Source organism: Platichthys flesus, chromosome 16 (assembly GCF_949316205.1).
Source record: "Platichthys flesus chromosome 16, fPlaFle2.1, whole genome shotgun sequence".
Taxonomy (NCBI): Eukaryota; Metazoa; Chordata; class Actinopteri; order Pleuronectiformes; family Pleuronectidae; genus Platichthys; species Platichthys flesus.
In genome coordinates, this window is record NC_084960.1 from 16,330,561 (window position 1) to 16,357,757 (window position 27,197).

At 40.2% G+C, this 27,197-nt stretch overlaps 3 protein-coding genes across 4 annotated transcripts; 2 read left to right on the forward strand and 1 right to left on the reverse strand.

Moving 5' to 3' along the window:
• The first annotated feature begins 1,544 nt into the window (after positions 1-1,544).
• hsd17b14 (hydroxysteroid (17-beta) dehydrogenase 14) lies at positions 1,545-7,884 on the forward strand. The gene is made up of 9 exons (XM_062408323.1): positions 1,545-1,701; positions 1,811-1,849; positions 2,042-2,139; positions 2,773-2,839; positions 2,934-3,025; positions 3,754-3,858; positions 3,955-4,022; positions 5,449-5,545; positions 7,514-7,884. The coding sequence occupies exons 1-9, from the start codon at positions 1,620-1,622 to the stop codon at positions 7,658-7,660; spliced, it is 795 nt and encodes a 264-aa protein (XP_062264307.1). The 5' UTR covers positions 1,545-1,619; the 3' UTR covers positions 7,661-7,884.
• Positions 7,885-8,022: 138 nt separating this feature from the next.
• bcat2 (branched chain amino-acid transaminase 2, mitochondrial) lies at positions 8,023-20,485 on the forward strand. Of its 2 annotated transcripts, none has more exons than XM_062408321.1 (11): positions 8,023-8,375; positions 10,050-10,121; positions 10,506-10,706; positions 10,901-11,011; positions 12,155-12,274; positions 12,787-12,950; positions 16,370-16,512; positions 16,605-16,690; positions 16,973-17,113; positions 17,623-17,697; positions 18,282-20,485. In XM_062408321.1, exons 1-11 carry the CDS (start codon positions 8,358-8,360, stop codon positions 18,321-18,323), a joined length of 1,173 nt encoding a protein of 390 aa, XP_062264305.1. In that variant the 5' UTR covers positions 8,023-8,357; the 3' UTR covers positions 18,324-20,485. The 2 variants fall into 2 exon arrangements, with proteins under 2 accessions (XP_062264305.1, XP_062264306.1); XM_062408322.1 differs by lacking the exon at positions 8,023-8,375 and adding an exon at positions 8,530-8,580 and having other exon boundaries at positions 10,345-10,706.
• A 332-nt stretch (positions 20,486-20,817) lies between these two features.
• On the reverse strand, positions 20,818-27,030 carry ifi35 (interferon-induced protein 35). Its single transcript, XM_062408325.1, has 10 exons — positions 26,917-27,030; positions 26,601-26,659; positions 26,180-26,260; positions 25,899-26,057; positions 25,557-25,673; positions 25,330-25,474; positions 23,244-23,353; positions 22,980-23,163; positions 22,182-22,288; positions 20,818-22,052 (listed from the first exon to the last, which is right to left on the reverse strand). Exons 2-10 carry the CDS (start codon positions 26,622-26,624, stop codon positions 21,849-21,851), a joined length of 1,131 nt encoding a protein of 376 aa, XP_062264309.1. The 5' UTR covers positions 26,625-26,659; positions 26,917-27,030; the 3' UTR covers positions 20,818-21,848.
• Positions 27,031-27,197: the final 167 nt, after the last annotated feature.

A 27,197-nucleotide genomic window follows, 5' to 3' on the forward strand; every position in this document is an offset into this window, starting at 1 on the left:
ATCCTTGTTTAGGAAAAAAAAAAAAATTGTAACTGAATGGCAGTATTACTACACACCGGAGCCACTAAGTGGCCTGTGCAGTGGTGTTATATGTAAAAAGGCTCCAGTGTGTATCCAGGCTGTGTTTCACAAACAACATAGTTCCAATACAATGAGTGGTATAGGACCGTGAAGCAGCAAAATACAATAAATATGGTTCTTTTGTGAATAAAAAGTGATTATCAACCTGATGGATTCAGCTCCCTCTGAGGAGCTGTCAGCGCAGATTTTCATGAAGTTTCTTGTCTTGTGATTTTGTGTTTTCAGATGTTTCGTTGGTATCAATCCAACCAAGGGGAACAAGACGGCCAAGCTGGTCAGCCAAAGAAGTGGGAAGGTGCATGAAAACAAGAACAACTGTATCAGTCCTCACGTCTATTCTCTCCTCAAGAGATTAATGGACTTTGACTTTGAGTGCAAGTCAAACATAACGCATGAAACCTGATCTCCTCCTCACTATGTGACTGGACCTTGTACTTCTCTTTACATCTTTTGCTGATATATTTAGATTTCCAATTACACTGAAAAAGGGTCATCTTTTTTAGCTAGTTGGCTAAACGTTAGATTATACCAAAAATGATGTGACCTTCTTCTTAATACATTTCTACCACAGGTCCTGGTTTCAGATTGTGCCTTTAAGCCGAGTATGTTGTCAGTTTTAATAATGTTTTACTATGTTGAAACTCTGGTCAATGTGAATTCCACTGGGCAGCCGGTACCAAGAGATATATAATTTACGTTTAAGAGTATTTCTGAAAAAAATTTCACCATGTACTTTAAACGTTGTGAAACTGTAGTGTTTCAATAAAAGTCAATTTTTTTGCAGCTCTGGCTCCATTTTTATTAAACAGGTGAAGAGACTTGTGTAATGTAGATGCAGTTTGGATAAACAGTATGCCTGGTCTCATTTAAAATACCTCACATTATGAATAATTTTCAAAACTTCTAATGTTAAAAAAAATGAGTTGTACAACATCATATTGTATTGTGAAGTATTAACAGCTATTTATTGGCCACTTAAGTTGCCAGGTGACGTCTGTAATTTGAATAGAATACAAGGTAATGTTGTTAAATAGATTACAATTAATTGTAAAAAACAAACAAGAAATTGTTGTAATTTATATATAACAAAACTGTACAGTGCGGTAATGTGTGAGGAAGATGGAAATTCCTCGACCGGTTGTATGGCATAAATACGTAGTTTACCTACATTTTATGTTTAGCCTAAATACCATCTACATATAGAAACTAGAACCCAGACTTTTACTGAAAGAGGAAGTTCGATTCTATTTCATTTATCGTTATTACAATTTTTTGTTTAGGTAAATAAAATGTACTTGTTTAGGTTTAGACAAAAATACAAATTAAATTTCTGCTTCAGGCTCCACTAATACTTAACTAAAGTTCCACAAAATTCGATCGATCCCCGTCAGCTCCAGTGAAGAGGAAGTACATGGCCAAGTTGCGTTCGGCCAATCACGTAGCGGTGTTTTGCCTCGAGACAACCTCGGGACAGTCAGATACACACACAGATCTCTGATATTTGACCGTGACGCAGGTTAGACATTTGGTCAGAGATAATGCCGCTCCGCTACAACAACAAAGTGGCAGTTGTCACGGGAGGATCTAGAGGAATCGGCAGAGGCATCGTCAGAGTGTTTGGTACCGTTTCTATTTAAATTAAAGTTGAAATAAATCTGTAATAAGGAGGGAGGTGGCTCTCTCTTCATACATTGATTCTTAAAATATAATGTGCGTTTCTTTTTTCCAGTGGAGAATGGTGCCAAAGTGGTGTTTTGTGCTTTAGAACGTGAGTAAGGACTTTGAATCAGCTTGTTTCATTTCCTTAAATCAAATGATAAAATGTATCAGACAACTGCCTAGCCGTCTATTAGAAAGGGTGCTTTCAATTTTCACAAAATGTATTTGTGTTCAACTTGACCCCTGAAAAACTGTAAAATCCTCCGATCTATATGTTCCCCTGCATATTTGCATTGTGTAGGTGAGGAGGGCGAGACCCTGGAGGCGGAGCTAAACAAAGCAGGGCCCGGTTCCTGCGTGTTTGTACCATGCGATGTCTCCAAAGAGGACAACATCAAGGTAAGGTGCAGCTTAAGTGATGTAGTGCTAATCCCTGGACCTGTAATTCACGTTGGTCCAGTTTACCTCTGAAGACCCCATCCTGAGACAAATATCTGATTATTTCAAACTCAAAGATGTCAAAGATTGTATTTTGTTCATCTATAATAATTGTGAACATTATAAATATTTATATATGGAAGGAATCTCCAAGTTCTTTAGGAATTTAAAATACAAAAAGGATATTAACATTATAATAAGTTTGGATTAAATTAACAGTCTATACAGGAACTAAAATATTAAATTGGAGTTAAACAGTAACATTGGTCTAAATCCACAAAACATGGGTTATGTTCTCAGCTGATATGATAAGAATGGATCAATAGACTAGACTGCAAGAAAAGGCAGTGCCCCATTGTTATTATTGTTTACACTTATCTCCTTTCGTTCATGTTGTTTTGATGAAACAAAACAAATATCAATTAAAGAAGTTAACAAAGATTGGATACATAAGCGAAATGCAGCACCTCATGATGTTGGTCTGTCTGCGCGTGTGTCTCCTTCCTCTATTGTTTTCAAGCGGTGGTTAGGTGGTTTCCGTCGCAGCAGTTTGTTCAGTTTTTTTTAAATGCAGCTGTGTGTTTCGCTCTGCAGAGACTGATTGAGTCCACAGTGGAGCATTATGGGCAAATCGACTGCCTCGTCAACAATGCTGGATGGCGTGAGTCACGCTCTTTTGCTTCTTTCTTTTTGTCTCCAGGAGAAACCTCCTTAAGCTTCATTTCTATTTCTATTGTTTTGATCCTTTTCTGCAGACCCGCCTCATAAAACCACTGACGACACCACAGCAGAGGAGTTCCGAGACTTGCTGAATCTAAACCTCATCGGCTACTTTTTGGCGTCTAAGGTAATGTTTCCTGCTCCTGTGTGAACTTGTGAATCTCATTTACAATGCAAATAATTGAATACTGGCTCCTGTGGATGCACTGGAATGCTGTAAGGACTTCCCTTTGATAAGCAACTGAACAACTGATTCTGAAATCTAATCCCCACGGAATCATTCATTGTTATTATTATTATCATTATTTGCAGAAAGGTATACCTTTATACAGGGACAGCAGGACACATTAGCAGCTCCTGGTTTGCATCATAAAGGGCGAAAGGTAGGCTTCACGAGAAAAAACGCCATTTGTAGGATGATAAAATAGACAAAAAATGGCGCACAACTTCTCCTGAGAGACGTTGACACTGTGTCCTTCAGTTGTTCACATGAAGAGTCGCCATAGCAAATGGAAAAAAGAGCTGAAATGGTCCTTGAGTGTTTCCTCAGGGCCACACTGTATTTGATGATTAATTAATGATATATTTAGGAAGCACTGTTATATACAACATGAAAGCAGTGCATAAAATGTGATACAAAATCATACACTTGATTAATAATTCTTGGTCACATCGTCCTGGGGATTTTATTGAGATTTTGAGTTTAACCGTGACAGTATGTGGTGTTCAAAAGTCTTAAGTTCAACTGAAGGAGCCTGCAGGAAATCTGATGAACTTCCTCAATTTCCAAAGACTTGTGTATAAACCGCGTGTGTAGGATCTTTGAAATCATCGGAGGTCTCTCTCTCTCTGCAGTATGCATTGCCATACCTGCGGAAGTGTCAGGGCAACATCATCAATGTTGCCAGTCTGGTGGCAACCATCGGGCAGATTGATGCTGTGCCGTACGTCGCCACCAAGGTGAGCTCATCACCCAGACAACGCTCTCAAGCTCCTCATTAATGAAAGATCATCTGGAGATAAGAGAATCCTGTAATGTGATGTTCTCTCCACAAGGGGGCGATAATCTCCATGACAAAGGCGATGGCCGTGGATGAGAGTCGCCACAATGTGAGAGTAAACTGGTGAGTCCCACGATAAGGTTTACTTTCCCACCAATGATTTCATTTTCATCACAAGTATAATTATATACACACATTTATACTTGTAATATACTTGCAGTACAGTATAATTACATTAATCATATGACATTCGATAATCACTGACTCATCGTGATATGCCAATTGTCAGGCGTGTTGGTTTATCCTAAATATGAGCAGATGAGCCGAACTCGGTTTGTTCAATCAAGTATTTATTTAGAAAGCAATGAAAGGTAACAATCAACAAAGCAATGGGCAATCAACAAGTCGCATCAGAACACGAGACCCATCAGAACGCATCAAACAGCCGGCGCCTGTCTATTTTATAACAGTAGATCTTGGTTCTTCCTCCTCGAAAGTGCGCAGGCGTAGGCCATCCTCTTGGTATTGGAATAAGGAAGTGACAAGGAGCCACTCCCAAGACCTTGACACAGCTGATGGCATGTGGGCCAATGGTGTTGACAATTGAAGAAAAGATTTTTGTGTTCTTGCTATATCAAAACAATATTCTGTTTGTACAGACATTCAAAACAATTTAACCAAAACAACGAAACAGAACTGTAACGCAGACACATTCTAATTTTCAAGATTACACACTAGGAAGGAAAAGGTTATTATTAATCATTTGCGTGAAGGCCTTATCTGGCTCAAACTGCTTCTATTTTTATTCATTTAGAGTTGAGTCAGACAGAGAATATAGGTAAAATATTGAAATCCTAACACTATAAGAAATCCATCTAGCTCTATTCTTCATTAGGAGCTTTTCTGGAATTAAAGTACCAGAACAACAATGTATAAATACTTCATTATTTAAAAAAAAATGATGCTCAAAATCCATTTAAAGCAATTTTATTATATTATTTAATTGTATATATTAAATTATTCTGCGACAAAAATTACTGCACAATTTTTCCTCTTTTTTTGTCGAAAATATTTATTCAAACCATCTGAGAAGATAACATGTCTCTAAATATAATTTGGTAAAAGTATGAAGAAGGAAAAATGTATCTCAAACTTGTACGTTACTTGAGTGAATGTAATAGTGGCTCCACCTCCTCTTATAATAAATCATGTATATGTTTATATCATGTATATAAAAAGTCATTTATTTAAAGCAATGCAGAACATTTATATTTTTCGGGGTTCTCAGCAGGCATTTCCCCATCAACTGACCTCTGTGATTAATTAATAATACAATACGAATGAGAGGATGTACTGATATTTACATCATTGAAAGTAAAGATACTATGAAAAAAGATGCATAAAATCCAGACCTTTTACATTCCCTGTCTTATCCTGGACTAACTCTTATCTTATAATATTGTAATATAATAATGTTGTCTAGTATTGAACTGTCTACGAGTCTAATAATACACTTTGTTGTCTCATAACACTTTGTGTTGTGTTGCAGCATCTCTCCAGGTAACGTGCTGACACCTCTGTGGGAGGAGTTAGCAGGAAAGACTCCAGACGCTGCAGCCACCATTAAAGCAGGAGAGAACTCTCAGGTGGGTTCTTACAGAGGAGCATTGGGCTCAAACATGGAAAATATGGAGAGGAGCCGTGGTGTTTGTCATAGACAGAGCAAGTCCTCACCTCGCCCCAAACGTCCTTGTGGTGTTAGTGAATAATGATCATGAGATGATTTCTTAAAAAGAGTAAATCTCAACAGGAGAGGAATTATTTAACACTAGCATGAAAATCCATTATTTAGAGTGAGAACAAAGCTGAAGCAGAAGCACAGACTGTAAATAAACAAGGACGAAGCATCTCCACTTCCTGTCACTGTACAGAAATCAAGCAAAACATCTCAGGTACGGTCGCAGCCATCCTGGCCTGGTGACATCAAGTGGCTTTAGTGGGATTCATGGAGGGGAGCTGTGGTATCAGATGATACACGGCTCGTACAATCATAAGACAGTCCCAGCTGTCATCATGATGACGCATATAACAAATTAAAACCAGATCTTATCTGAAACATGAACACTTGAACTTACATCAATGTGATAAGAACTAACTCAAGTTGCTTAAACCATCTTTGAGAAAACATTTTTACAACTGTTTGTCAAGTCATGGGCGGCCTGGTTCAGTAGCTGCATTCAAAGACTGAATACAGTGGTGCAATTAGCCCCCCCCCCCCCCCCCCCCCCATTTCAAAGGCTCCTTCAGACAAACCCAGTGGCTACAATGGGTGGATCCTTGATGGCCCAATTTATCCAAGATTTATTGCACGTTGAGGGGGGGGGGACATGCTGGTGACGCAAATCATGAAAATCCTTCAGGTGTCATGTCCTCTGAAGGTCCACATAGTTGGAATACAGCTCATGTGTAGTTTGACTTCTAGTTGGATCCGTGTCCCATCTTCTAAAATGGAGGAGACAGAGTTTGAGACCTATACTGGAGCTCGTCACAATGGAGTGATCGTAACTTGTTGACCTCACTTGTGAGAGCTGTTGTGTTGTCCATTTTAATTAGATACAGTCTGTGGCCAGGACGTGTAGCACAACAGCCATTGTTTTGGCTCCGTCACCTCCCCTGCTGCCTGCCAGCTTATAAGCTAGACAAAGGGGCTCCTCCCCCTCTAACAATTGGGTATTTATGTGTTTTATAAAGAATGGCGAGGTGGATTAATGCTGCCACATTCCCACCTTAAACAGACTGTGTAAAGGCAGCAATTGACTCTTCTGTTGCTGCTGCTCCCCTTACAACAAAACCAAGCTATTAATTCTGAATTGGGACCATTTAGAACAGATCATCGTGAGGCAGCCCCTCCAACATTGTCGTGTTAATGATTCAACTGCCACACACTGTGGTGTGTGTGTGTGTGGGGGGGGGGGGGGGTCGTAAATGAAGATGACCTGCAGGGAGTCACAGTTTGCACTTCATTATTCATAGTGGAAAGATGTCAAATGTATAAATAAACAGTTTTAGAGTGCAACAACATGAGGATTTAGATATTTATTTGACTGAATCACAATCAAAGTCATTGGATCTTGTTTTAAAAATATTTCATTTATTACAGTGTAAATAGAGTAAACTCATTTTCACAAAGTCTTTCCTCTTGTCGTCCAAGTTATTCAAGCAATGTTAATTCAGGACATCAAATTAGATCATTGATGCCTACGCGGCAGCGGGGAGTTTGAATCTGCAGTTTTATGGGAACATAAATTCCCATAAAGCTTTTCAATTGGAGGCCTTTGCCACCAATTTGAAAAGCTTTATTTTCCTTCTCCACACACACACAGATACACATTTGTGCATCTATATTGGTGAGGAGGGCACTCGTTGGCAAAAATCATTCCCTAACCCTCTACCCTTATTTTAACCCTAACCCTACAACCAAGTATTAACCCTCAAACATCCAATTAAACGTGGGGCAGGAAGTGAGGACTGTACACAGACAGGCAGAAGGCATTAACCCCCATAAAATCACAAACTTAACCAGCCTGAGAAATTACTGTTATCTTCCTCAACAGCTGATGGGTCGTATGGGAACTGAGGTCGAACTTGGACTGACGGCCTTGTATCTCGCTGCTGATGCTACGTTTTGTACTGGGATAGAGATGCTGGTCAGCGGAGGAGCTGAACTCAACTATGGCTGCAAGAGTCAGATCCCAAACTGACTCTGGTCCTCCTGGTGGCTTCGGCCTCCTTACGCTTCCGGGGGAGCTACATTTTCTACAGATTAATTTTGTTTAATGCACATTTACCCATGAAGGTTGTTTCTTCTATTTCTGAGAGATATATTGAAGATGAAGTGTATGTGAATAAAAGTAAATAAACTGCCTGGGTTGGGATCAGTTTGGCATCCTGACCTATCATCCACTCCCACTAGTGCTTAAAACGATCTGGTCGACTCCTCTCTCTTCCACCAATCAGAATCATCCTCATTGACCTCCAGTAACCTCCCTCTCTGGGCTTGCTGGTGTCCACCAATGACATTTCACGCGTTGAGCCACGCCCCCAGGGACTTTCTTCCTAATGAGGCCGAATAATAGAGGTCATATTACAAGATCTTATTTAAGTTAAATAGCTTTTCCTAGGATAAGAAGCATTGTGTGTTTTTTAAGAACAGTTCGGGTAATGAACAAACACTGATCTGGGAAAAGAAAAAATTTGTAACTCTGATTAAAATAAGGAGTGTGCTGTGGTGTGTGAGTCACAGGTCTAATATCCTGAAGGACGTCTTTTTGTTTGGGAGCTCTGGGACTTCACCTCAGCTGAGCAGCGTCTCACATTTCAAAGCGGAACTCGGTCTGACCCGGACTTTTGTTTCCACACGAACCAAAAAAATTGGTTCATCCTCATCACGTAGCAGAGATGGCAGCCCTGCGGACGGTGAGTTCACTGACCTATGTCTGTTCTGCTAAAGTGTCTGTTTACTGGGTCTGTAAATGATTCACTCTAAATATGAGACTAGGAGACGAAGGGGTTTGTTTCACACGGACTGAAGCCGCGGTGACCCTCCGCGCTGACATTACAGCGCAAAGGACATAAACCAAACCTCAGTCAGAAAAATGGAAACTGAGTTCGTCTTGCTTGTGTAAGAAAGATACACATCACTGGAAACGGAACATAACGTCTAATCTGAATCGTCTAGTTCCGATGGGAAAATCGTCCAATATTTTAGACCCTTTCTTATCAAATATACGCTTTTTAAGTTTAAGAATGGTGGTAGACAAACCGTTTCCATTCGCCTTTTAGATACGTATTTTCAGTATACAGGTAGTATGCCGAATTGAAAAGTTTATCCCACTGATACTGAATAAATCGACCTTTCTATCTGTGTGATTATGAAAGCACAGTCAAAAGCAAGTATTTGTTAAATCTTCCTATTTGTAAATGCAGTCTTGGTGTCGGGGCGGAGGAGCGAGTTATTTATGGTGCTATAAAACGCAAATCTGCAGAAAACATCGCACGTATGTTATTACAATGTTACTCCTCAATTACGTATTTCGTCTTTGTAATTACTCAATTTATCTAGCTGATGCTAACTCAGGTGCTAGCTGCTATAAACGCAAAGACTTGTTAATTTAGTTTAATCCCAAACTGCGGGTCGAAAATGAACCAAACCAGGATCGACTGTAACATGCATGTAATTACTAAATGAATGAACCCGTGCACGTCACAGATGGAATGAGTGTAGCGGATCAAAGCCATGATCGTAACCAAAGCAAAACTTGCATCATCCATTCAACTGAACACACACATAGACTCACTTCTGCAGCTGTGCCTCTGTGCAACTTGTTGTGGGAATCACCAAGACACCACTTCCACTTTTCTCTGCACAGACACGTGGCTGCGTGTGTTTTTATGAAAATGTTCCGGGTACGTTGAAAATTAGCACGCACAGTAATAAGTCACAGGCTGTCACAGGGGGTTTGCCAAACCACACAGGTTCCTCACCTTGCATTCCTCGAGTAAACTGCAAATGTGCCTGATTCTATTTGCAGCAGGCATGTGACTACCTTATGAGCCCAGTTAGTGCAGACCCAGTGATATGTTGCTCCGGTGTATTCCGAGGATAAGAGATATAATACCATGGTTGTGTTGCATTTGACTGCAATCGTTTTAAAGGTTCACTGTGTAAGAATTAGGTGAAATGGATCTATAGGGAGATATTGAAAATAAAGTTATCCTAATGATGTTCTCGCCTGTGTTTCTAATCTAAATCGTACAAATTGTTGTTTTCTTTTCCCTTGAATTGGCCCAAATATATTTAAATACTTTATATTTACATCAGGAGTGGGTCCTCTCCACGGAGGCCGACATGTTGTTTACAGTCGTCAGGACTGGACAACTAAACAAAAGACCTAAACTAAACCGGTTGTCTGTCATGTTTGGAAGGGGAGGGTGAGGTGAGGGGTGTTCAGCTGGAACACCTCTAGATATCTCTAAGTTCCACACTGAAACTTTAAGTAGGTTTTCCCCTGAAACTGCCTGCTGAGTGTTTGTAGAGCCCCCCCCTTACTCTGCTGTGGTGCTAAGAGGTTTGTCACATTACTTTCGCAGGCACTCCATGCACGACATGTTCAGGCACTCCCCTTCTCCATTGGCTCGCTGCGGTTCGCCAGCTTCTTTAAGGTAACACGGAAATATTTACATGCATCGCATCTTCAACCAGTGTGGTTTGTACACTGGCCCCACTGAGCGTTCCTGGTGTCTGGACCATATGAAGACGGATGTGGCTTATTTTCAAGTTGTCCAGAGTTTAAACCTTTGTTTTCCCTCTGTCTTTCCCTTACTGTCTGCCTGTTGTAATTATATAATTATGTTTAATTGAACTTAATTGTCTCTAATTGATCAGCTCTTTGACTTACTCCATTATTTTCCTGTCAAAGCATGCCCTGTCAATAATACCAAGTTAAAATCAATTGTTGTATCCGTGGCCGGCTCTGCTCTATCCCTCCTGCCGTCGACTTCTGTTTTTCCGCGGCTCTGCGGCTCGCTCGTCCGTCTCCATCTCAGGCTGCAGATATCAACATCGAACGCAACACGGCATGCAAGCCGAAGCCCGACCCCTCCACCCTGGTGTTCGGCAAACAGTTTTCCGATCACATGTTGACCATCAACTGGTCGGAGAAGGAGGGTTGGGAGGCTCCGCAGATCAAACCTTTCCAGAACCTGTCGATGCACCCTGCCAGCTCGGTCCTGCACTACTCCATAGAGGTGAGAGAGGAGGGCCCCGCCGACATGAAGCATGAAGCAAGCACATACATGTACATCACATCTGAAACTGCGTACTTTAAACTGAAAAATGTTATGGCCTTTTCAATATGTCAAGACTTTTTCCTACACTTTTTGCCCTACAGAGTGAGAAGTCATATTTAGTGTTGTGTGTTTCTGTTTGTTTTTTTCTGCAGCTCTTTGAGGGCATGAAGGCATTTCGTGGAACAGACAACCACGTCCGCCTCTTTAGACCCATGCTGAACATGGAAAGGATGCATAGGAGCGCTGACAGAAGCTGCCTGCCGGTGAGTTGTCCCAACTCGTCCTCAGAACAGTCACACCCCATTTAAGTGTAATATTTCGTATTATAACTGATTCTGGCTCCACCTTTGCTGCACCTTCACACAACATGTGAAGTGAGAGGAGGGGAGGTAAGCCTATTGCACTGCTTACGTACAAAGACAAAACAAAGTGTTGCGCTTAAACTTCACATGCGGGGAGTTTATTCCAAGTTCCCACATTGTATTTGTCATTAATTAGTCTAAGTAAGTCAAATGGAAAATCAGGATAAACAATTTCAATAGGGCCTCTCACCATTCGGTGCTTGGGCCCTAAAAAGGTGTTTTATAAACTAAGCATTAGCCTCTCGATTTAACCTAACCTGCATGTGTTTGCACTGTGAGAAGAAACCAAAGGACATTAAGAAAAATCCTACACAGACACTGGGGAGAACTCCCAAACAACAGTGCTGCTACTACGTGTCAGTACGAACAACTGCACCAACTATCAGGACTACCACTTACAACTGAAGGACTGAATTAACACCAGACTTCCTGTTTTATGTGTCGTCCTATGTGCCTGAACCAACAGGTGAAAACCAACACACTGTTCTCCTCGGTCTGGTTTCACAATCTTCTGATTCTTTAAGGTAGGCTAGGTTACAAATGCCAAACTATTAGACAGTACACCCTTGTTTGGCCCATTTTTTTGGGCACTATTACCAGCCCTGATTCAAGAGACAGTATGTCATCCCGAGGTGAGGCCACACTGGGAATACAGATGACTGATTAAAGTTAATCACATGACGATCCAACACAATGTGAGGTGAATCCATTCTTCTCTGTCACATGGGAAAGAAATTATGAAAGTGTTTCTTGGTTAATGACTAAACATTAGTTGTGGATGGTTTATGCACAAAAGCTGTATAGATTTCGATCAAAGTATGTTTTGGGCAAATATGTCATAGATGTTTTAGACAAATTTTGGGTTAATGATTGATATTTCAATCGTAATGAAAATTTTAATCTTTTCAGGTTGAATAGAAAAAACTATGATAATCCATAACATTGAATGTAAAGTCTCTGACACACCACAGGAGGCAGCAGTCGGCTCCACTTGAAGTCAAGTGTTACATTTGTCATTAAACCCCTCGTCCTTTTTCTTGTTAGTTGTTTGATAAAGCTGAACTGCTGGGGTGCATCAAGAAGCTGGTGGAGATCGACCAAGAGTGGGTCCCCTATTCCCAGGACGCCAGCCTCTACATCAGACCCACGTTTATAGGAATTGAGGTGAGCTTTGGCTTCAATGCACAAAATGCTGTGAGGAGACAATATACACCTGTAAACTATATTATTATAACCAATAAAGTCATTATAATAATACTTATTGGTACTGTCGTCTTCAGTATTTAAGAACTATTAAATCATTAGGCAAGTATCAGTTTTAACATAAGGTTAAGTGCTGTTTAATTGGTTAATCTACGATTTTCTGGCCATATCTAGGGCCAGGTTATATTAATCAGTTAATGATATGAGGAATTATTGTTGTATACAGCTGGGAAGTGCTCATGACAATGTGATGAAAACATCAATAGATTACTGTTTGTCCCTTTTGATTCATTCTTTGACTGTCATGAGTGATATCATTAAACAGTATCTTCAAAGGTCCAGCATTTAATTTGTTTGTGTGGATAAAGTTGTATTATGTGCTGGCGAGCTCAGAACTTTCTGACTGCTGTCATACTAACTGACTCCCGGCTTCCAATAACCTGTCTTTGCCTCTTCCAAACCTCTCGTTTCAGCCGTCTCTTGGCGTCTCTCGGCCAGGAAAAGCCATGATCTTTGTCATCATTGGCCCAGTGGGCCCCTACTTTGCCACAGGGTCCTTTAACCCTGTGTCTCTGCTGGCGGACCCTTCATATGTCAGAGCCTGGAAAGGAGGCGTCGGGGCGTACAAGATGGGAGGGTGAGTTCAGCTTCTTTCCTCTTTTTCTTGCACCTGAAGTCTCTGTTATATTTTTTACATTTGATCTGGTCAGTTGTCTTTCATATTGTAATTTGTGGAGCGCACTAAAGAAATGAGCATTAACGAATGTATGACATACATCCTGACGTCACCACCTACATGAGCTGCACGTACCTATACTTGATACTGATTCATTTGTAGACGGGCGTGCGGCTGACGTAGGCGTGTCTTCAGTTCAGCTGGTAGTAGTCTTTCTGTTTGAAGTGTAAATATAGAAAATATTAAAAATATGACACAAAAATGTAATATAAAAATAAAATAAAAACTTTAAGAACCAGGGGAGGAATTATGCAATATGTACATTAAGTCCGTTATTTGCCAGGGGAACTTAAAGTGTCAAAGTATCGCAGTCACAGGCAGGGATATCAGTGCTGTTCAGTGGTAGGGTCCCATTGATGAGGCCAGCAGCAGTTGTGGAAAAACAAAAGTTTTTTGGGGCGTGATGTTTTGATGCTGATCGCCCACAGCCTCCTGCCAGAAAAAAGTGACTCTGAGAGAGAGAGAGAGAGAGAGAGAGAGAGAGAGGTCATCTCCGCGCGTTGAGCTCCCCCAAGAGATGAGTGTGATGGAAATCTGGAGATACAAGAGGCTGGAAACAACAAATTTATCTACGTGTATTTAATAAGGGGATTTCTGCAGAAAGGATCAACACAGGGAAACCAGAAGGGTCTCAGAGTGAGGATGGAGAACAGTCAAAAACACCGATCTTATATAGGAGGACTTAGGGCTGTCCCTCTGAACCAATCCAGACAGGTTCCATGGTGGGGGAAGGAGAGGAATCTAAACATTAACAGTTGATTCACATGTGTTTCCTTAGGTGATAAGAAGACATACCACTACTTTCTTTGATGGGTAATTAAGTAACAAATGGTCTCACCGTATTTCAACACTAACAGTTCCGACCATAAAACAGCTAAAGTCTTAATACAAAATACAAAATAGTTTGTCAACTATGTTTAGTTAATTTTTCTACTACATGAGTCCACAAACAGGATCCTTTCAAAACAACAGTAGAACTCGTTCAGCTGGTTGGCCAGACGAGGTCGTGAATGCAGTGGGGTCAAAAGTGTTTTCATGCTTTTACGAAAACAAACCGAAACATGGTTAGGGCTGATCCAGACTCAGACCAACTCCTTTAGTTTTACAAAATTTAGCTGAGTTTGTCAGGACCATGGTCGGAGGCACCTTTAACAGCAGTTATATCGGTTACGACTAGACTGAAAGGTCAGAAGGTCCAGACAAAACAAAGTGCAAAAAGAAAACTGACACTTAAAGGTGCAGTTTGTACGATTTTGGTGAAAGGGATATATATTGACAGAAATGTGATTTAAAAAATAATCCTATCCTTTCATGTTTGGAAGGGGAGGATGAGGGGTATCAAGCTGCAACATAAAACTTCACCACTAAATTCTACACACTGCAACTTTAAGATTAAAAGCAGTGCAGCGCAGCCATTGAACTGGTTGGTCACATGCTAAATTTCATGCCATCCTTACATATCTGAGTCCTGCTACATGACTTCTCCTTGATGTTCTTTGTACTCAATTGCTTTTGAAGCCTGGAAAGACCTGTGACAGAGGGGACTGAATCGTGTGCTTAAAAACAAGAGGGTAGAACAATAGTACTTTTTCAAGCAAAGATATTTTGTTGCAAGGCATCTGTAGTAGATTATTCTTGGACAAGTTCCAAGAGGGTGAAGAGGGTTTTGTGTGTTGTTTAAATTGTGATGCAGATAGTTATAGGTGTTAGCACCTAACCCTTTTTAAACCACTGAGGCTGAAATGTTGAGATGTAACTGATATAACTGGTTTGACTAGTCAAACAGGTTAATTATAAAACATCATTTACACCAGAGCTTTTCCTGCTGTGGCAATCAGAAGTGTGTAATTGAGCTGCGTTTCTCCTCAAAATCAAAAACAATCAAGGTAAAACAAAGGCAAAAAAATAAAATCTCTTCGAGAACTTTTCAGAAAGTGACACTAAAACTGTTTCACTGCAGGAGACCTTTTATTTCTTGCTTGAAGAAAATCCTAACTCAACAGAGAAGGTTATAATAATGTATATCCCTCCAGTTTTTAATCTGCATATATCATTCTGTAATCGCCTGTAATTTCATAGAGCCTGTAATCATAGGCCTGCTTCCACATGACTGTGGCCTACAATCCTAGCACCTGCTCAGATCCAGTGCCATTACATAACACCACCCAACACCCACTAGACTCCCTAAGCCAACAAAATCTAATCCCCTCCTGCCAAACAGCATGCACGCACAACATCAGTGAAAAGGTTGCCTTGAGAAGAAACTATCAGACCTGACTTAGCGCCAGTGGTCACGCAGCTGCAGAATGGTAGATGTGTTGTTTGTTTATCGATGGGTTATTTGTGTGAAAGGCTCTAACAACACTTTAAAGATTCATCTGTTTGCTCACATATTAAAAACTTAAACGAAGACAACAGCAGTTCAGAGCTGAGTGCTCCTCTGTGGCCAATGAATCTCTAAGTGCAGTTCGAACGTTGACAGATGAATTTCCACAGCTAAGTATGACTCATCACTTGAGTCTCAATCTTAAGTTGTATTGTTCATTGTCCATTGAAATCTTGTCAGTTACAAGGATGTTTCTCTTTTGCAGAAAGTCATGGTAGAGCAGCATTTTTCCTTTTTCCTTCTTGGCAAGAGTGAAACATTTCAGTGTAACAATGATGTTTTATTCAGTAAAGGAGGCACAGTGTGTATCTCACGAGACAACAATAACCAACTGAAAGGAATCCTGAATCCCCTGTTCACACTGATGAGAATTGTCAGTAGGATCCTTACTGTCTGTCAGGGCTGGAATAAGAAATACACTTCCACCTCTTTTCATTTCAAATTTCTTAGTTGCTCATGACATTACTTAATTCCTCTCAGCTATTTTGGAAAATTCTGAGTTCAGCTTAGAAATGTGTTACCACGAGGTGTGGAATAAAGGACAAAGGTGAATTAATAACTCAAATCACAGCAGGAAAAAGTTTATGTGTTACTTTTAATGTCATTGACTGCTCCGTTCCATCTATTTGTCTATGATCCAGCCAGCATGAAGTTTTTTTAAATGTGCTTTAATTTTAGTTTGGACCCTGTCCCATCAGCAAACACAAATGAGGCAAACTTAGCACAGTCTTGGGGTCATTCTTCTCTGTCCCATTTTTATCAATGAGCATTATGTCCCCAAAAGAATGAGCAGTAATCAAGCAAATCAGAAGACAGACAGCAAACATGAATTGTTATTTCTATTTTTGATCCATCTATTCGATTTTTTGTCTCGTCGTTTTCATTGTCTGTTTGTGTGCAGTTTATTCTAACTGCCTCTCGTCTCTTTATCTAGTAACTATGGTCCAACCATTCTGGTGCAGAACGAGGCAGTGAAGCAAGGCTGCCAGCAGGTCCTGTGGCTGTACGGAGAGGAGGAGGAGATCACTGAAGTGGGCACCATGAACCTCTTCATCTTCTGGACCAATGAGAAAGGAGGTCAGACTCGTTACATTTTCTCACAGGAGTTGCTGAGTTTATCTACTGTTTGTACGTTGGCATCTGATGAGTGCGTGCGTTTGTCTCTTCAGAGAAAGAGTTGTTGACCCCTCCTCTGGACGGCATCATTCTCCCAGGAGTCACCAGGCAATCTCTGCTGGACCTTGCCAGAACCTGGGTAAGATGACCAGAGAGAGGACCAAACACAATCCTCTAAAGCATAGCTGTTTTCATAAACATGTTTGTGTTCTACTACAAGTGGATTGGTAAACTGAATTTCAGAACTTCAATGTAGTTGCTCACCGAGGCGGTTTCTTTTTCCAAAACTCAAATTTGACATAACACGCAATGTTTTTTAATGTATTGTACTTTATATTTAAAGAGCACTAAATGAAAAAGTTAAACAGCGGTGCTTAAACCTTTCAGCTCATCTCATTGCTCATGTTTTTTTGCGTTGCAGGGGGAGTTCAAGGTGACAGAGCGTACGATGGGCATGAAGGAGCTGCTCGGGGCTCTGGATGCTGGAAGGATCCAGGAGATGTTCGGAGCAGGCACGGCCTGTGTGGTCTGTCCTGTCGGCAGCCTCCTCTACAAAGGAAAGGTGCGTAGCTCAACCCGGCAAATAACAACAACTCCCTCTTGTACACAAACATTTCTCATGGAGTTCCACAAGGTTCTATAATAGGACCTACCTACTGTACTTTTTTCTTTACATATCTTTCCCATAGGCAATATATTCAGAAAACACTACAAATATTTTTGTTTTACGTAGATGACACCCAGCTGTGCTAATCTATGAAGTCATATGAATAGAATCACAGAGTTAAACTTCACGAATGACTTAAAGACAGTAATGCCTGATGACCTAGAATTTTTTGCCTCTAAAATCAGACATAACTGAAGTTGTTGTACTTTGATGCCGCCCGGTTCGACTGGTAAATCATTGAGTACGCTTACCTGTAATGAAAAGGGGCTCTGGAGTGTTTTCTAGAGTGGGCTCATGCCGTAATCCAGTTACTGAAATGCAGGCAGATGCACTGATTGTAAAAATAATCGTTCTGAAGGACTAAAATGTAAACAACAGAATTTGCTTTTCTCTTTTTCTCTCAGACGTACCAGATCCCGACCATGGGGAACGGTCAAGATCTGGCAAAGAGGTTCTACAAAGAGCTTACTGATATTCAGGTACGTGCACTGAGACGACTCCTCCATGTTCAGATTTTACTCTCACAACACGCTGCAGTTTCTGTAGAACCAAGTACAATCTCTAAACATAAAAAAAAAAAAAAAATGAGCTTAATAAACTGTAAATCTTCTGTTGTGTAGAAAAAACTCTGAATCATTTTGAAACCTATTTGGATATCAAGTGAAGAATAATCATCTCTATTCTGAATAGCATCTGCAGATTATTGTTTTGTGATGGTTTAATCTTTTCTAAAAACATGATGAGAATGTGACCCTTCAAAGAGATAATCAGCCAATTCTCACGTCATAGAAATTGAAACTGTACAAATGATGATTTGATCAAATGATTGCAACTGTTCAACTGTCTAAAAATGTCCCCATTAGTTGCTCGTTTGACTAATTATTTTGCTAACAGGTTGTTTAGTCCCAGGATCTAAATGTTTTTTTACAGCCGATTTATTGTTTTTTATTTAAAATGCAAAGAAAGCTACTTTAACTTTCACATTCACAACCCGAAATATTTTCTGCCTTTTAAATTTTCTGCCTTGTTTTTCTCTCTCGCTCTTGCTCCCTTTCTCACCCAGTATGGACGTAAAGCAAGCGAATGGGCACCACTCGTCGTTTAAACTACCACTTTGCACATGTCCGATAATTCCAGTTTGGATGACCAGTACCCCCGCCCCATTCTCACCCCACCCCTCCCTTCCTTTTAACCCATTAATGCACTCCTGCTTCTTCTTTACCAAACCGGAGGAGACGTACCCTTCTTGTCGTTGTTTCTTCTCAGGGGACATTTTTACGGATGTTCCTCTCTCTATGGACTCTCATTGGAAGACGGTTGGTGGTGTTAATGTAACGAGAAGCAATGTAAACAGCTATATGCAGTAATTCTGACTTGACACAAAGCTTCACCTAGAGGTTTGAACTATCGAGCACGAAAAACCACCGATAGGAACATAAAAAAAAAAGACGATCAAAAAGAAACCTCACTCTAAGATGAGTTGATCTTTACACCCCACATCCAATTCTGTTCAAGTGTTCTCCTTGTTTTCACTGGTTCATATCGAGGAGCACAAATGTTGATTGTTATCATCATCATCAAAATTCATTTCTTAAAACTATGACGGAGTATTAGGGCCATACTGAAGAAAAAACTAATCTGAAATTATAAGGATAAAATAAATATTTCGAGAATAACTTCATAATTGAATAGATAAAGTTGTAATTTATTAAGAAAATAGTTGGAATACTACTTGAATTAAGTTGTAGAGTATTTACAACAAATATTTACTGGAAAATAGAGAACATTATGAGAATAAAGTCTTAACTTAATGAGAAAAGTCATCATATTTTTATTGTCGGGAAATTTCCATCAATCAGAATCTGTGCGTGCTGGAGTTCCAATCTCATTGTTTGATTTGAAACTATGGAACCCCTTGAATATTGTGTAGATGTAACTAACAATTCACAGTCGACCACTATGAAACGTTTCCTCCAAGTCTGTGTGGTTCTTTCAGTTTCTTAAAGATTCTTTTTAATGTCTTGATGCTTTTTTTAATATTGAGCTGATGGGAAATTTTGATTTTGAAAGATTTTCGACTTACCTCTTTTAAAAGCAGGCAACAGAATGATCTTCTCACACTCGCCCTCTAAACTGACATTTAGCCGAAAATGGAGACTTTGTCCACATAACATTATGACTTTATCCTCGTTGTATTTAACATTATTACTTGATACACGTAGTATAACGACTTTATTCTCAAAATCTCCCTTTAAGTGACCTTACTACTCCGTTGTGGGGAAAAAAAATAGGCACAAACTGACGTATTTCAGAAATAGGAGTTTCAATATTTGCAATAATAAAGCTGCAGTGTATTTGGTGTGTAGGACTTAGCATTATACAGCATTTTAGTGAGTACTGTCTCTTATCAACAAAGGTATTACGAAGAACTTCACCACAGAAAATACTTCTATTAACAATAACCTGTACTACTTGCAAACAACCCTGTGGGGTTCTCCGGTGAAAACATTTTAGCTGTTACATGTGAGTAAATGAAATCCGATGTACACACGTAGCAAGATGTGGTTTTGTTGCTGTCGTGCACATAATGATGTGACAGAGTATATTGTCGTCGGGGGGGGGCCATGTCACTTTGACACTGAGTTTGAGTTCGACTGACCTTGGGAGATGACAGGTACGTTATCTGAGCGTGACTCAGCTGCAGGAAACGGAAACACAAGCAGCTTTTTAATGTTTTTGTTGGTTTTAGTTTTCTCATGAGTGCGACGACTGCACACGGATGACACCAGGCGAGGTCAAAGTGAACACAGTGCAAACAGACGACCTAAACGCTGTAGAGGACTGTGGTGTCGGCAGTTACTCCTGCACTAGTTACTGTGTGACCACTATGAAAACAATATATAGTAACAAATAGATTGTTATTTTAGAGGTTTTTAAATTATTTGATTTTCCTTTGTATTGATGTAAGATTAGGTCGACTTGTCACCATTGTTTTGCTGTACTCTCGGCTTCCTGTCCCTCGCTGGTTTTCCCTCTTTGAATGTATTTTGATATTTACACACACCTGTCTGTCCCTCTCGTCTGTCCAAGTGCCTGACCACGGTCTGTTTGCTTGTTGCTGTCAGCGGCTGTCTTGTTTCTTCCACTTTGTGTACTTGGAGTTTTAGCCGGATTCTTCTAAGTAAAGTCAGTTTAGACATTTTTCTTTTATAAGGCTGCTGTTACTTTTAAGTGGCTGTTTTTACAATAAACCTGATCTGAGGTGTTTCCCGTCTCCTTCCTTTTGTGTGGTCTCACTGTGAACACAGTAACTTAGAAATTACAATATCAGTATATCAATAGATTGTATTGTAAAATGTCAATAAAATAAGATTCATACTTTTAATCCTCAGTTTTCATGAGTCCTGTGAATATGTGAAGATATAGATTTACTCAACGTGCACAAGCTCAAAGGCCTGAGAGCTCAGAGCCTGTGTATCAAACAACTTATAATATTGTTTATGTTTGGAGTTAGATCAGTCAGATATCCGAATGCTGCCATCTAGCGCATCAGGTGCATGGGTCTGTGAAGTAGCAGTCAAGGATAGAGCTGTGGAAAGGCCGATCAATCAACTTTTATTCGTATTGCTTATATTCACAAATCAATTGTCTTAATTGGACTTAACAAGGTGTGACACCCTCTGTCCTTAGCCTCAACAAGAGTGAGGAAAAAATACCAGAAAAACCCTATTGACGGGAAAATGTAGAAAACTCAGAGATGTTCACATGTTAGTGATGGCTGACAAATGCAAGAACTTGAATGACACTCAGTAGAACTCATTCCTCAGCCAGACCCATCATTCGCCTTAAATTCAATCCATCTCTACCAAATTACATACATTTAAAAATACCTCTGATTTGTTTTCATAAAGATCCATGAATTATTCCCTGGGACATCTATTAAAAATGTAAAATCCCCCAATGTTTAGGAAAGTGATTAAATAGGTCATGGATTCGCACCGTTGTGCAGATTCAAGGTCAAAATGAAGTTCTTATTGGAATCTGTTCAGTGGTTGCGTAACCCCTCTGACAAACAAATGGATGGTGGGAAAACATTAACTCCTTGGCAGCAGCATATCCTAACTTCCACCACAAGAAATGTAAACAGAATATAAAGCTTTTTTTCAAGCATGAACTCTCGGGAAAATGTCTGGAAAATTGTGTCTGGAGTTGGTCTTTCACATGAAGAATACAGCAGGACTTTTTCTAGGTCAGACGAGTTCACAAAAACAGTAAAATGCCAGGGACTTTCAGATGAGGGGTGTCATCTGAGGAGAGCATGCAGGAGCAAGATCATTCAGCTCTGTTCACAGCACATTGATTCCAGTGTTGTCTTCTATTGTCAAAAGAATTAGCTTTTTCCAGAAATTGTCCTGCTGTATTCACATGGGCCCACTGTGAGCATTTTCCAGACATTTACTCGGGGGCTTACAAGAGAAATTGCGACTGACTCGGAGTAATTCAGGAGAATGTCCAGAAATTAGTGATGTCTGGAGCAGCTTTGGATTAAATAAAGTGTGTCCTATCTTTACATCTGGACAATGGTGTCTTCATAAGATTTTTCTTGAGCCGCGGGAAGGAATCATCAGTTTTACTGCTGCTCTTTTTTGGGGGCCACGCTCTCGAACAGCGCCGAGGTGTGCTGACCCAGCGGGCAGTAGAGAAAGGCTTCCAGTTCTCCTCCACCATTGCTGCTTCTCTGGAAGTGGATTTCCACGTGATCTGCCAGGTTGTCGTTCCCCACTTGGGGGATTCCTGTGACAAGCACCGTCCGAGGGCACACCGTCATCTTGGTCTGGAGGGGGAATCACCACAGTTAAATCAGGTGACTGATTTGAAATCAGTCCACATTCACAATAAAATGACACCTGCAGCATTTCAGTCTTTTCTCCCGCCTCGTGTCCCCCCCCGCGCTGATACTTACCTTTAGGTTTACAATCTTCCCGTTCAGAAAAGGAGTCACTCTCACAGTGTGAATCTTTTTTGGGAACTGTACGTCGTGGAATTCTTTCTCAGTCAAACCTTTGGCAACTGACAGCAGAAAGAGTTTCATTAGTGGGAGATCCAAGCTAAAACGCTGAATAAATTCTACTTCCTGTGTGACAGATAAACCACAGTTGGCTTTCAGGGGCATTTAACACTAAACAGTTTTAAAATACTAGTGGTGATTTTGAAGACATGGACATGAAGACTTAGGTTGCAAATTACAACACCAGCAATAGAGCGAACCACGGTATCAATCATCACTACACTACACGGTTAATCATACACAACTGTTCAGATATGTCAAATAATTTACTTTTTAAATGCAATGGTATCGGATCAGTACATGCTATCGCCTGATATGCAAAGGAATCAGAACTGGTATCAGGAAGTAAAAAACTGGTATCCGAAAATCTCTTTACCGGAGGTGAATGCAAACCATTGCTAACACTGGGAAGCTCACAGTGGTTGGATGTTCTTACTCCATTATTCGGTCACCAGTTACCAGATATCCCTGCTCCAACTTTTTACCACTGCTGTTCGTGGTTTGTAGTATTTTCTGTGACTAAGCAGACAATTTTCTTCCTGTTACAGGCACGCACATGCCAAGTGTACCTTCATGGGCATGTAATGTGTCGATGGACGAATATTTTGATATCGAGTTAAAACGCTTATCAGGACAGAGGTCGTTTTGGTTTTAAGACTCAAACGCATGACTGTGGAAGTAGTCGTCTCTCACTGTTATCCTTCAGGAACGTGAGGACCACAGTCCCAGAGTCGGGCAGGAATTCACAGTGCTCCACATCTCCTCCTCCGTGCCTAGAATGGAAGAAGTGGAGCTGCAGCCTGCCCAACAGCGTCTCCATGTCCATTTCTGGCAGGTTGGAGATTAATATACGTTGAGGACAAACTTCCGAGTGGATCTGCAGGACGGAGACGAGCACAGATCAGTTCCAGGAAGCTGATGCTGAATCTCATTCAGTCTCTTTGGTTGTGCTTTTACCTCAACCAGCTCGGGCAGTATCAGCTGAACGGGCTGAGCCTCCACGGTGATGTGACACTCTTCACCCAGCTTCACCTGATGCTTCTTTATGCTCAGGATCCTCTTGGCCACTAACGACAGAGGGAACACAGAGTTATTCAGGATTTTAGAGTGGTACACTTCACCAGACGAACACTGTGCAAAACATGGAGGTACTTCCAACTGAGAGGATGTAGTCGATCAGTAGTACTTGTTGAACCTTCAGCTTTCCACCATCATGTTGTATGTACATGATGATGTTTCACCACATGTGGTGGGAGACGTGATAATAATGCACAGTGAGGGGAGCAAAGAAAAATGTGTTTATCTAAAAAGATGAGCTAGTTCACATCACTTATGAAGAGTTAAGAAATATCTTGCTTGCGTTCCTATATATAGATTTTTTTTTCATCAGTATGTTTTTTGTGTTCATTTGGCAAAATTTTCTGAAAGAAGCATGTCAGATATTTGTATTTATTTAGTTTCTTACATATTTTCAGTAAAATTATAATTTATAATTTATTACGGTTTATTGAATTACATAATCTTTCAATTTAGGTTGGATAGATTCTTTGTTGAACAAATCTTTATTGCAATCAGAACCAAGGTGACAGACACAAATAATAAAAGTTTCCCTCCAAACAGTTTCTCCTAACAACCTACCCCGGACTTCGCTTTTAATAATTTGTGCAGTTGATGGTTCGGTTAATTAAATGTCATGTAAATATGTCATCCATGTCCTGGTTCTAAGATCGTGAGGTGACAGCCATCTTTGAATTCAACTGTTTGGCAGCCTTGAGGCCTCCCGGTTGCAATCTACGCCTCCTTCACTCTATCCTGACTGTAAGTTGGCATTGAGGAGCAGGAGAGATGGACTGTGTATTATGCTCCAACATATCTTACTCAGATAAATGTGCAGCTTCCGAATGAATTAAGTTGTCACATTGTCCAGTTCGAACATTGCATGGATTTTAAAGATTGTGAAGCATTGGAAGATTAAGCAAGAAATGACATCACAGTTCAAATGGTAAACCTTGGGAGCCATGTTTCTGTCCGAGCTTCACCCAGTGCTCAATTGGTTTGTGGTCATGTGGATGCACCACAAAAGAGCCCCTTCAGATTTGTAAGGGGGGCCTTAAAGGGCACATGGCAAGATAACTTGATGTTAGGGCCTCATAACTCCTTTCTATATTCAGTTTGAATTAGGCTAAATTAGTTTCAAACTCCATCAGAAGCTGCTTTAGGGCTGACATGAATTACCCTATATATAATTAGGATAATTTTAGTATTTGTCCTGCAGAGTTTGGATGTGCAGACCGGGTCAACAGAGGAAGGGAGCTCATTCATGCACCACTGCCCTCTGGTGGTTTGATCTGGCTATGCAGGCAAGCGTCGGTTTCCAACTTCGGTATTTGCAACAACATTCAATTTAAGTGAGTGAATAAACATTTATGAAAAAAGCATTAAGCAGAGATAACATTTTAATTCTGTTGATGAGAAGCAGCATTTAAGTACTTGCTGTAAATATTTGTGTTCAAGGCTAAATTTGCATCCTTGAATTTAAAAGACTTTGTTTAAAACACTACAAAATGGGAGCAATATGACGATACACCAGAATTCACTTTGAGATAATGCAGATTCATTTCCAAGCACACAGCAGTTTAGCTCCCTGAGATATGTTTCATGGTACGTTTTGTGTCTGCATCAAAACCCTTCAAATCTAGAAACTGTGATTTTAAGTTCCACAATCCAGGTTCAAAACAAGAGGAGATTATGATTTGCTGCTTTAGCTCCATCAGTGTGGAGTTATCTCAACGTCAGTGGGGATTTATCCGAATCATTTAAATCATATGCAGGTTTGTATTTTTTATTATTCCAGTGATTTTATTTCTTTTTGTAAATATTCTGTTCGCTTTTTTATCTAGTTTTGGCCACCTCATGTGCACCTTTGAATATGACCCTTTGGGTTAAATGAATATTTTCTACCTTTAATAAAAGCAGATCCATTCACTTACAACGTAGCTGCAGGATGGTGAACGCCACTCATCTGCGATTGGTCGAAACTCACCCTCTTCCTCCTCAAATGTGATCAGTGCCGTTCCCTCCAGCATCGGATAAACGATACGCGATGTCATGTCAAACATTGGCCCGTCGCCTGCATCGCACGACTTCCCCTTAAATACGACATTTTTCTCTGGCACAAGGGTGAACACCTGAAATCAAAAGGTACATGGTTACTGGTTATTCGTCACAGATAGGGCTGCAGACGCAGTGCATGCTGGGAGATTGACGTACATCAGTCTGCTGTTTGAGCTGTTCAAAATTGGCCTCCTCCTCCCTCAGGGCAGCCTGGACTTCCTGGATCTCCTTCATGAGCTTGAACTCCTCCTGACTCAGCATACCTAGCCTTTCCTGGAAGACAGAAGTTTAGACAATAATGAAGGAAAAGCTGTTTTACTTCAAACATTTTAATAATACATTTTCTCCCAAATCCACTGATTTTGTGGAAACTAACAACTGATGAAGACGTCCAAGCAATTTTTGGGGGAAATATCAAAGATCAAGCCCTTCAGTTAAATCCCATGTTTTTCTTGAAAGAAAGGTTTTCTGATAACTTAGGTAAATTAAGAGTGGAACCATTTCACTGTCCATCTGCTCCTGGTGGGATTGCTTGTCCTCTTGCAGACTCTTGGCCAGTTTGATGGAGCGCTTCTTGCAATCCTGAGTCATCTTCTTACTGTCCTTAATCATGTTGGCCAGATCCGTCTGCTCATGAGCCAGTTGATCACATATTATCTGTGGACACGAGAGTGAAACTGTTTGGACTGTGACTAATGATTACTTTTATTTTCGATTAATAATAAATATTAAAAGCTACATTGTACCACTTCCAGATTAATGAATGAGCATCTGTTAACCTTGTAGTTGGAGATTAAGGTCTGGATTCCCTCTAAAGTTTCCTCAGACGACTTCAGTGGCTCCATGACAAGAGAGAATTCCTGAAAAGATCAGGAAACACAGATTTCTCTCCAGGAAAAAACAACTGTTATCTAAACGGATATAAATATATATGAGGATAAATGAATAATATTAATCATTTTATTATCACTATTAATCAAATACTCTTTACATTTATAATGTTTAAAAGGTGAACGTAATAAAAACTAAAATCCAGCAGGAAATGTGTTGGTGGTTATACCCGTTGAGAAAATGTATCTTTCATGAATATCACTGATTTATTATTATTATATATTCTATAACATAGTTACATTTATTTTCAAATACACAACCTACAACAAGAACGACTTGTTAACGTGGAAAAACAAAATGACGTCTCACCTCATCTGAAGGCATGAAGTCCATGTTTTATCAGAGCTAATTCACACTCTTACAGCTTCCTGTCATCAACATCAGATTCATAATAACTTGAGATTAAAATTAAGACACGAGAGACAAAAAAACACAGCTAACAAACTCATCTTATAAATGACCTGTGGACTCTGCTTCAACTCACACAAATCAGCGACTCAACAAATCTTTTCTGAGCTCAGAAAACTTTAAATAAGTCACTGGTGACATCACTTCTGTTGTGTTTAACTGAACTTAACATTTGATTTGATTTATCTTCATTAAAAACCGCTCGGTTTAAACTCACCTCCAGTCGAGGATCAGTTCTCGGATATCATTCACTCTTTCACTTTCTTTTTCTCTGAATCAGGAAGCCCTGAACGCCTCAATGTTTTCCATCAGGGGTCGCTGAAGAGTACGGGTGATGTTGCGTTCATGTGCATCACCAGCACCGCGGAACGGAAGTCATTGAAATTGATATTTTTTTGCATTTCTCTCAATTACTTAAAATATCTTTGGACTACACCGACCAAATATATTCAACTCACCTCTGTCTGATAAGTACTCACACGACTGAATAATAATAAC

What these genes read in the sequence shown, in the direction of transcription:
- hsd17b14 (XM_062408323.1), top strand. Translation starts at nt 1,620, where the DNA reads ATGCCGCTCCGCTACAACAACAAAGTGGCAGTTGTCACGGGAGGATCT. An exon ending in AGGCATCGTCAGAGTGTTTG is followed by an intron (nt 1,702 to 1,810) that starts GTACCGTTTCTA and finishes TCTTTTTTCCAG; the next exon opens with TGGAGAATGGTGCCAAAGTG. An exon ending in CACAATGTGAGAGTAAACTG is followed by an intron (nt 4,023 to 5,448) that starts GTGAGTCCCACG and finishes GTTGTGTTGCAG; the next exon opens with CATCTCTCCAGGTAACGTGC.
- bcat2 (XM_062408321.1), top strand. An exon ending in GGTTCGCCAGCTTCTTTAAG is followed by an intron (nt 10,122 to 10,505) that starts GTAACACGGAAA and finishes TCTCCATCTCAG; the next exon opens with GCTGCAGATATCAACATCGA. An exon ending in GGGGCGTACAAGATGGGAGG is followed by an intron (nt 12,951 to 16,369) that starts GTGAGTTCAGCT and finishes CTCTTTATCTAG; the next exon opens with TAACTATGGTCCAACCATTC.
- ifi35 (XM_062408325.1), bottom strand. Translation starts at nt 26,624, where the DNA reads ATGGACTTCATGCCTTCAGATGAG. An exon ending in CCTTAATCTCCAACTACAAG is followed by an intron (nt 26,058 to 26,179) that starts GTTAACAGATGC and finishes TCGTGTCCACAG; the next exon opens with ATAATATGTGATCAACTGGC. An exon ending in AGCAGATGGACAGTGAAATG is followed by an intron (nt 25,674 to 25,898) that starts GTTCCACTCTTA and finishes TCTGTCTTCCAG; the next exon opens with GAAAGGCTAGGTATGCTGAG.